Here is a 10311-nt window from a genome sequence, read left to right as displayed (position 1 = left end):
TTTACTTAAAATATATATGCACCATTTTTGCATCACACTTTTTAAGTAATCCTGACTTGGATAATTTTACTCAAAATTAACAAGAAAAGCTTTATGTACTTACATTTTTAAGTAAAGAATGTTGCATTGAATGGTGAATATATATATTTTAAGTAAATCCAACACAAATCATTTTTAGAGTGAAGTTGAGTGAAGGGAAATTTGGTATATCCAATTCAGCTAACCTGCATGTTTTGTACTGTGGGAGTGTACACAGAAAGGTCTCCTGAATAAAGTTTTTGTCTGACTTAGCTCTTGCTTGAACCAGAGACCTTTTTTTTTGCTGTGAGTTCTCAATCATGGGTACAATGAACAAGCATAATTCTTTCAAAATAACTTTAAAGCAACACTATGTAGTTTTTTTTTTAACCTTTAAATAATGTCTCTAAAATTATTTCAGTGATAGAACAACTTTTAACTGGACAAATTGTACTGTTGCTGCAACCTGAGCAGCCTCCTAGCTGCTACAAGCACACTCTGAAAGTGGTGGTGGAGGGTAGGAAACACAGCCCCGCCCCTCCTCCTGCCTGCAGAAGAGTGTCTGATACCAGGCACTGTTGCGCTTTTCAACCACATGGGAAGCTGTAAGTCATTTTTACATGGAAACTACATAGTGTTGCTTTAAATACAACATATAACATAATTTAACAACATATCAACATAAATAAAGCCAGCAAACATTAAAAGAGTCATCTTTTTAGTAAATATTAACCAAAGAAATGAACATTTCGCAATGCATGCTGGGAACCATTCAGACCATTGTTTTTTTAAATTGCTTGTTCAGATTACTTAGTTTGGCAAGATGCGTAAACAAATTAGACAAAAACTTATATATTTACAAAATAATATTTGTTAGCAGGATGATTATGCCTATTTCATTCAGTGAACACAAAATAATGAATTGATGCCCTTCAACAAGAAAAACTTTGTTAATTATCTTTGTTAAAAGAACATTTTGAAGTTTTGATTTTTTTAAAGTGCATGTGCTTCGCAAAATGGCCACGGTATATGTCAGAATTTTTGGCTGGAAAGGCATCATGGGAAATTTGCATATCATGTGGCTCTATCATTACTTAAAATGTTATGCTAGATTTACTTGATTTTGTCGCAATTGTTATAGTAGTTGGCATAATGGCATTACTTATGTTTTTTCATTTTATTTTTGCATACATTTAAGTTCACCTGGTAACTTACATTTTTATGTTACACATACTAAATATGTTAAGTAGAGGTTGAAAAGTTATAAATACCAAGTTTTTTGTGTTTAATCTAATTACTTTAATAAGTAATGCTTGTTCAGCCAACCAATCGTTTTTTAGAGCTCAAAGTTTTAGCTCAAAATACCCCACTGATAATTTATAATACGATATTAAAATTGCAAATTTTGTAGGCCTAAGCAAAAGTGTGCCGTTTTTGGGTGTGTCATTTAAAATGCAAATAAGCGGATGAAATGCAAACACTGATCACAATGATGGTGGTTTGTAGTAATTGAAACTTAATTGTGCTGTCAATTATTTTTTCTATCTCTCTTTCTATCTGCACTAAATGGCAGTGCTGTGGTTGGATAGTGCAGACTAATGGCGCTTTTCCATTGCTTAGTACCCTGCGGTTTGGTTTAGTTTGGGTCGGGTCAGCTTACTTTTAGGAGCTGCATATAATGACATTTTTTGCAGAATTGGGTATGCCTGAATTTAAAGAGACATCTACCCACATACTTTGGAGTAAATTGATAAAAATTGTCTTAGTTTTAACTATATTAAAAAATATTGATGATGCATTTTTGGACCCGCCAGCAGAGTTTTTTATATCCTTATGTAAGGAATCAAAAGTCTTGTGTTTATAAGTGCAGACATAAACAGTTTCTGTAAGTTTTAGTATATTTTGACCTTTGCTTGTCGGCTGACAGCTGTAACAGCGCACCTGACTCTCTGTCATATGATCATTTAGTGTATGAGAGACAATTTAACTCCGTGTCATTGTATGAATCTGCAGTTTGACAAAGACTGACAGTCTCTTCTCAGGTAAATGTTTTATTTTACATTTTTTGCTGCATAACGGAAGATAACAAAAATCATTAAGAACCAAGTGTTAAAAATTAAGAAATATTTGATGTAATGTATAATGATTTAATTAAAGTTTAAACATACATTTTTGTCGACATTTATTAACGTTTTACTGCTTTTAGCTGAACTTCATAACTTTCTGTTTGAAGAAATTGATAGTGTTTATAAACTTTTATCAACTAATAATTCAGAAATTAAACATTTTAGCACTTATTTCATGACATCATTATACTTTAAAAATACAAGGGATGAGCCCAACCATTAGGTTAAATCTACACAGTAAAAAATTTGCTGTAGTTATGCAGCAGTTTGCCAGTAACTTACTGTAGATTTGTATGTATCTAATTTATTGGCAATAGTTTGTTCAAAGAAAAATTAATATTAAAGATTAACAAGCCTTTGTCTTTACACAATAAAATTATTAGAAAACTGCCTCGGCAAAGCATTCAGCAATCCTCATCAACCTTTTTCTTTTTTTTTCTTTTTTCCAACTTACTTTTTATAGTTTTTTCTATAAAATTAATTTAACTTTTTGCCTTCACATCAAATTTGTCCTTTTGTCTTAAATCATAAAAAATGACACATCTGATAAGAAAATCTACGATGTCCACAGAATTTGATTTTCTTCTTCAGGATGGGTGGTTTAAACTTGCTGTGTTTATTCTGCGTGATGTCCATCACCTTGGCCCGCCCACAACTCTCCTCATGGGCGAATGACATGATCAATATCATCAATTCTGCCAAGACCACATGGACGGTAAGAGATGTGATAAAGTCACAAGAGATGAAGATTATAACTGCAGTTGGTCTGTCACACCTGTCGCCTGTTTCTGTCTTTCTCTCTTCCTCTTTTTTATTCCTCACATGCTTTCGTTTTCTCTCTTCATATAGGCTGATGAGAATTTTCAGGATGTGAAGTACAGTTATCTGAAGTCTCTCTGTGGAACCGTCCTGAAAGGCCCTCGACTGACAAATACGTTAGTAATAATCCTACAATGAACATTCAGTGCAAATATAATCACATATAAATAAAATATGATCACATTAAGCATCTCTAAAATGAGCATTTGCTTACCTGTCTGTATTAGGATCAAACACGCTACCAACATAAAACTGCCTGACACGTTTGACGCCCGAACAACGTGGACTTACTGTGAAACCCTCAGTCAGATTCGGGACCAGGGTAACTGTGGCTCATGCTGGGTAAGACACATCTTCATTGTGCATGAATCATTGTCACCCCAACTCCTAACCATCATCATCGTTTTGACTGCAGGCCTTTGGTGCGGTTGAAGCCATTTCTGATCGGATCTGCATCCACAGCAAAGGAAAAGTGTCAGTGGAGATCTCAGCCGAAGATCTGCTGTCCTGCTGTGATGAATGTGGCTTTGGGTGCGTGAGACTCCTCACAAAAACCTCTGAGTATTGACACACTGAGCCTTCACATTTGTTATAATCTCATGTTTTTATGAGACAGGTGTAATGGAGGTTTTTTGGCTGAAGCGTGGGATTACTGGACTACATCAGGTTTGGTGACCGGAGGTCTTTATGACTCAAATGTTGGTGAGTTTGGATCAGAGCATTGTGAACAACTCTTTTGTACCTTTTACTCTCAAGTTAAAGATAAATTTAAGGACAGCAGTGTAAATTCCTCTTTGGTATTCTCTAGGTTGCAGACCGTACACCATTGCACCCTGTGAACATCATGTCAACGGCACTCGACCCCCCTGTTCAGGTGAACAAGACACTCCAAAATGCACTGCTCAGTGTATATCTCAGTACAGTGTGTCATACAAAAAAGACAAACACTTTGGTAAGCATACATTTGCCTTCACCTAATTGTTAATAATAAAATAATGCTGTTTTCTGTACTTATTTTAACTGTTGTATACTTGCTGTCAGAGAATGTCATTTAATGGTCAAAATATGATTTTCTGTGGTAAACTATATAATTTGTCAAATCTTAACTTTCCAGCAGGCACCTTAAAATCAATTTAACAGCAAATAATAGTCAAATTCAGTTTGGCCGGCATTTTTTCCAGTGGTAATTGAGTGAATATAGGATGTTAATCCCACTGAAAATGGTTTAAAGGATTATTTCACTTTTTATAAAAAACAATCCTCATCTGAGATGTTTATGTCTTTCTTTTTTCATTTAAAAACGAATTTAAACACAACAAAAATAAAGCAAGTATAGTTTTAACCACAACTTCTCGTCTTGCACTAGCTTTGTGATGCACCAACGTGACCTTACGTATTACATAATCATGTCGAATGGTCACGATTGGGCTGTCACGATAAATAGTGCAAATGTGCGTTTTCTCAAATTAAAGGTGTAGTGTGTACATTTTAGCGGCATCTAGTGGTGAGATTGTGAATTGCAACCAACGGCTCAGTCCACTGCTCACCCCTCGCTTTTGAAACACATAGAGAAGCTACGGTAGCCACTACTGGAAAAACATGTCATTGTCAGAGACAATTTAGTAAAAAAGTTTGTCCGTTAAGGGTTCTGTAGAAACATGGCAGCACAAACTGGCGACTTCCATGTAAGGGGACCCTCTGTGTATGTAAATAAAAAGGTCTCATTCTAAGGTAATAAAAACATAACAGTTCATTTTAAAAAGGTCTTTATACAACCCTGAAAATATAGTATATTTTTGTATATAGTTAGTATATTATTTTGCATTTCAATTCAATTCAATTCAATTCAATTTTATTTATATAACGCTTTTCACAATTGTTAATTGTTGCAAAGCAGCTTTACATAGATGTAGAGGAGAACACTGAAAATCAATACATAGTATAAGAAGTAGAATATAGCGGCTAAGGATAAACTGTGTAAGCGAGCGTATTAATAATGTAACGTATACAGTAAAGTGCTAAGTTAAGCCAAAGTTGGCTGACTCTTCCTGGGACTAAAAAACCCCCTTAGGAGAAAACCCAATGGGAAAAAATCCTAGAAGGACAAAAAACCCTAGGGAGAAATTAATATATATATATATATATATATATATATATATATATATATAGACACGGTAGGGATAGGAAGCGGGTAAGCGGATTAAACTGGTTCAGCCGGTGGTCGTTGGTCGCGCATCGGCTGGGCATCACGTTGAAGGACAGCCAGTAGATCAGTGGTGCGATGACCTTCACAGCAACAGGAACTGGGTCTGTTTGTCTGATTGTCCTCGGGGTCGAGGACGAGACAGGGAGACAAAAACAGAATTCTATTAGCGTAGGGGCCGTTCACATGTAATGCAAGTGTCATACATTATAGTGGTTTAATTCAGCTCGGTTCCAGACAGGCTAACTATTGCGGCAAGAGTAAATTACCCATATGAGGTATGTGAGTGCTTTGTTCTAGACAAAATAACTACTGCGGGAAAAGTACATTTACTGGACATTCTATGTGAATGCTTTGTTAAAGAAGAATGTCTTAAGTTTTAGATTTTCTGTCAAGAGATCCTTCTAAAAATTACACACTGCACCTTTAATGAATTTGAATGAATTTGAATGAATTACGGTGAAATCCCGCCACATCCAAAAGCCAGGGGGCGCTCTCGTGCAGAAACTCCCTTTGTGCCACAAAAGAAGCAGCATTACAAACGCTATTCCAGGAAATGTCTGTAGAAATATTTATATAGCGGTTCTTCAAATTGTTGCAGGTATTTTCATGATAATAAAGAATGTAAAGAATTTTGTTTAACGAGTGTTGCTTTTTTAAATGCACGTTATAAACGACTCATAATTATTTTAGATTCATAAGGACTTCCTACTGACCAAATGCCGTAGAAATCGATTCTGAATCGATTTCAGAAGCATTTTTAATGGGGCACACGATTAATCGTTACAGCCCTAGGTCACGCATGACACTACTGCCCCAGTGTTTACAAGTGTGTAGAAAGAGGAGCATTTTGACTCTGTTTTACGCGTCAAGTGAGGAATAATTGATGACGGGCTGTTGAATTATAAGAAAATAATGCACATCCAAGGTGCTAATGCGGCACGACGCGAAGCGGAGTACATTTACGCACAACGCGAAGCTACGCAGAGTCAATTATTCCTTTTATACCATGGCAACCAAAAGCATTGCTCTGGTGTCTATTTTTAAGACATTTGACCAGTTGGGTGTGCGGTCTACAGAAAAATAATCAACACCCATGGAACATTTCTCAGCCAATCAGAATAAAGCATTCAACAGCCCCGTGGTATTAATGATACTAATTAATGTCTTTGTGTCAGTTTATTGTTTAATAGTTATGGTAAATGCGTTTTACATGTGTAAAGCATGACCTTTCGATGTGATTACGTAATACGTAAGGTTGTGCTGGCGAGAAGTTGTGGTTTAAAAGTAAAAAATAATATTTTTGGGGGGGGAAATGAGGATGGTTTGGCTAGATAAGACCCATATGTCTTGGTTGGGATTGTTTAGAGCCCTTTGAAGCTGCATCAAAACTGTAAATTGTTAAGGTTCACTAAAGTCCACTACATGGAGAAAAATCCTGAAATTTTTAATTTCTTTTTAACTGAAGAAAGAAAGACATAAACATCTTGGATGACATGATGGGAGAAAGTAAGTTATTGAGATTTTTTTATGAAAGTGGAATAATCCCGAATACGGCCCGCAAAGGTGTCCAATCCGGCCCGCGTCATGATTTATACAGTATTATTAAATATTAAATACATATTTTAAAAACCCTTTTAGGCGGGTGTCTAGTTCGTTTTTAATATGAAAGACTTGCGGAAAGCAGCAAAACGCGGAACATAGACTAAACACGGTGCCCAAAAATCTTGCCGTTTTATTGTTACCGCTACGCTAAAGTTCCACAGATTCTGGTAATCCACTTCGTGTTTTCCCGCCCGCTCCGCGGCATCTTTGTGTCCACTCTCTGCCTGGAGAGCGAAGACGACAGTTTCCGAAGTTCGTTGCATTAACAGGTAGATTCATTACATTATATCAGTTGTTAAACCGGTCCGCAGAATTAGTAATTTGTAAGTATGTTTATGTATTTCTTCCGGTAATGATTTGCTGTCAGTGTTCTAAAAGTGCTAACAACTTAGCAAGCAAACAACAACAAAATATCCACATTCTTATTAACGTTACAATGCTTGTCTAATCGATTTAAAGTTCCCGATCAGATCTAAGTTAATATAAACACTAAATTTGCTGTTGTTGGCACACTTTGTAGACAAAAAAATACAAAAAACACCAATGCCTTCACAAAATAACGACAGAGAACGGAAAAAGAGGCTTTTAGCAGCAGTTCAACATTGCAAACATGGATTCAAAGCTCCATCAAGCCAGCAGGTAAATCATATTGAATATTTAGCAGATCACACTTTAATTCTTATTATATTTCCCATTATAATCACTTGTCTAAGTTGATGCTAGTAATATAACACATAATATTTATAATACTTTATTAAAACCATAATAATAGTACCACCCCCCATAGTGCCATTTTTGGTTTGGGCCACTGCCCCATCTAGCATTTTCATTTTCTAAATGACTGTTCTCATTACAAATATATTCCAAAGAAAAGTGAATGGTTTATAAATAATTTTGGCATTAATGCAAAAGAAGTTAAATTAAAGCTTTTCAACCTATAAGGCCAGTGGATTTTGTACAGATGTAAATTGTGTGTATAGTATGTACAGTATGAGTGTGACCTTATGAAATGTAGTTTTCACAGAGCTGTGTGTTTCTCTGGTTTTCTTGCTAAACAAACTAATTCATTGGTTTGTTTAGTTAATATTAACACAATTATCAGCACACTAAGGTTTTAAAAAATTATCCGGCCCGCACTTCATGGCGTTATTTACCATCCGGCCCTCAGCCTAAAATGAGTTTGACACCCCTGCTTTAATGTGTATGTAGGTCAATATGTGTGACGTTTACTTTACATAGAATCAATGTTTTTACATCTGTTGATTTGCATATTTGATTTGTTTCGACATCACTTGCACACTGGGTTGTATTGAACCCAAACGTTCCTTTACATCTTACCTCTCTGTTCCCCACTACAGGCCTCAAAGCATACAATGTTCCCTCTGACCAGCAACAGATTATGACTGAATTATTCACCAATGGTCCAGTAGAGGCGGCTTTCACTGTCTATGAGGATTTTTTGCTTTACAAGACAGGTTAACACTTTACTGAATAAATCACTGCTCCCATATCTAATTCATTTATTGAGGTTGCACACAAGTTCTTCATGCATTATTATTTCTCAGGGGTGTACCAGCATGTGACGGGGTCTGAGCTGGGAGGTCATGCTGTGAAGATCCTTGGCTGGGGAACTGAGAATGGAACTCCTTACTGGCTGGTTGCAAACTCCTGGAACAGTGACTGGGGTGACAAGGGTAAGAATTAAGATGGCCGAAAAGGACTTGGATCATCAAAAAATTTAAGATATATAGAAAAATCTATTAAACACAGTCATGTTGGTAATTATGTCATTCTTTCTTTTTTAGGATATTTTAAGATCTTAAGAGGAAAAGATGAATGTGGAATTGAGAGTGAAATGGTTGCAGGGCTGCCACGGCTGTAACGGACAGACCAACTTCTGCTATTATGAATCACATAACAGTTTTTAAATTCATCAGAATCAACTGTGATAAACACATGGATTTTTATTCAGGGCTCCCAATATCATGAAAAAACGTAATTTTACATATTTAATTTTTTTTTTTAAATTGACAATGCTTTAGGTGCTGTCATGAAAATTATTTAAATTTCAATATGTTATAAAATGTTCATAAAAATGTTTTAGTTATGTATTGAAATATTTCTTATGCTTCACATTTCTTAAGCCGGAAGTCTTAATTACTAAAACAAAATAAAATCAAAACCTGTGGAGACCCTATTATATTTTTTATTTCAGTACATTTATTAAATCCCATAAATTGAAGTTAATACATTTGTATCTTATTTTAGTTGATGGTTCATGAAATTATATTCACCATTTGATTTTATGTATTTTTAAGAGTAATGTGCCGTTATAAATACAAAAGTAAACCGTTTTAAATGTCCAACCTATATTTTATGTTTTATTCTTAAATGGGGAAAAATCACTGATATAAAACAATATTATTGATTTATGAAAATCTACTGCACTATGATCAAACTGATATTTGACCATGCACTGTAAAAAAAGATGTTTTAAAGCAACTATAATTGATTATATTTATATGAGTTTTTTTGTCATCATTTTTGGCCAATGAATCTGTGTTAAAAAAGAATACAAAAGTAAAAGTTCATGAATTAAGTCTTGCAGTCATCAAAAATGGACCAAATAAAAATTGTAATTTAGGAAAAATATTATGGAAGTATTGTGATAATAAATGATGGTAAGCACAGTTGATGGCACCCATTGAATTTCATTGTATTTTTTATTTCTACTATGGAAGTCAGAGGTGCAATCAGCTGTGTGCTTACCATCATTTATCAAAACACCTTCTTTTGTGTTCATCAGAAAAAGAAACTCAGGTTTAAAATAACATGACGATGAGAAAAAATAATTTTGGGTGAAATATTCCTTTAAGTCGCTCTGAGCTGAGAGAATGAGGAGGAAGGTGGCGAGAAACAAATGTGAGTAATCTTGGTGAGGTGTGACTCTTCTGTTTGAAGGTAGATGTGAACTCTTTGAGAAATATTTCAGATGTCAATTCTCACAGGAATTCAATGTTTTTTAGAAAATGGTTCCTTCTGAATTCAGACATTTGGTGTCAGTCTTACATTCCAAAGTTGTTGGTTGCAGTGAAAATATGTCAGATTAAAAACTTGGTGACTATAAAAGGTTAGATTTTTCTCCAAATTAGAGAATATGATGCACATTTTACATTTTGGACTGTTTAATAATTATACAATTATTTTAAGGCGTTTTATGAATGCTTTGAAATTTACTAGACCCCACAAGTACATCCTGCATCTGAGCCACTGCTTTGTTTGTGGCTATATGTCCAAAAAGTGAAACCCTCTTTAAGACCCTCAGAAGAAAGGTTTATTTTAATCATTTGATAACCCTTGCTTGAAATACGACACAAAACAGATAGAACATTTTTTAAAGCCCCTAAACATTACAATGTTTATATATGAAATTAACTAATACTGACAGAATTGCACAAACACTTACCAGAAGTAAAACTGCAAGTGGTTGGATTTTTGTTGAATGAACAAGTTTTTGTAACCTTGTAAAAATTTTGTTAA

At 34.9% G+C, this 10311-nt stretch overlaps 1 protein-coding gene across 2 annotated transcripts; it reads left to right on the top strand.

Moving 5' to 3' along the window:
- Positions 1–1665: 1665 nt before the first annotated feature.
- ctsbb (cathepsin Bb) lies at positions 1666–9224 on the top strand. 2 transcript variants are annotated; one of them, XM_065255785.2, is made up of 10 exons: positions 1666–2060; positions 2736–2859; positions 2994–3079; positions 3191–3305; positions 3379–3494; positions 3580–3665; positions 3772–3915; positions 8130–8246; positions 8337–8465; positions 8577–9224. In XM_065255785.2, the coding sequence occupies exons 2-10, from the start codon at positions 2737–2739 to the stop codon at positions 8651–8653; spliced, it is 993 nt and encodes a 330-aa protein (XP_065111857.1). In that variant the 5' UTR covers positions 1666–2060; position 2736; the 3' UTR covers positions 8654–9224. The 2 variants fall into 2 exon arrangements, with proteins under 2 accessions (XP_065111857.1, XP_065111856.1); XM_065255784.2 differs by lacking the exon at positions 1666–2060 and having other exon boundaries at positions 2719–2859.
- The last annotated feature ends 1087 nt before the right edge of the window (positions 9225–10311 follow it).

The sequence above is a fragment of the Paramisgurnus dabryanus genome, chromosome 12 (assembly GCF_030506205.2).
Source record: "Paramisgurnus dabryanus chromosome 12, PD_genome_1.1, whole genome shotgun sequence".
NCBI classification, from domain to species: domain Eukaryota; kingdom Metazoa; phylum Chordata; class Actinopteri; order Cypriniformes; family Cobitidae; genus Paramisgurnus; species Paramisgurnus dabryanus.
The sequence above is the reverse complement of the archived record's forward strand: the minus strand, read 5'-3'. Positions and strand labels throughout refer to the sequence as shown.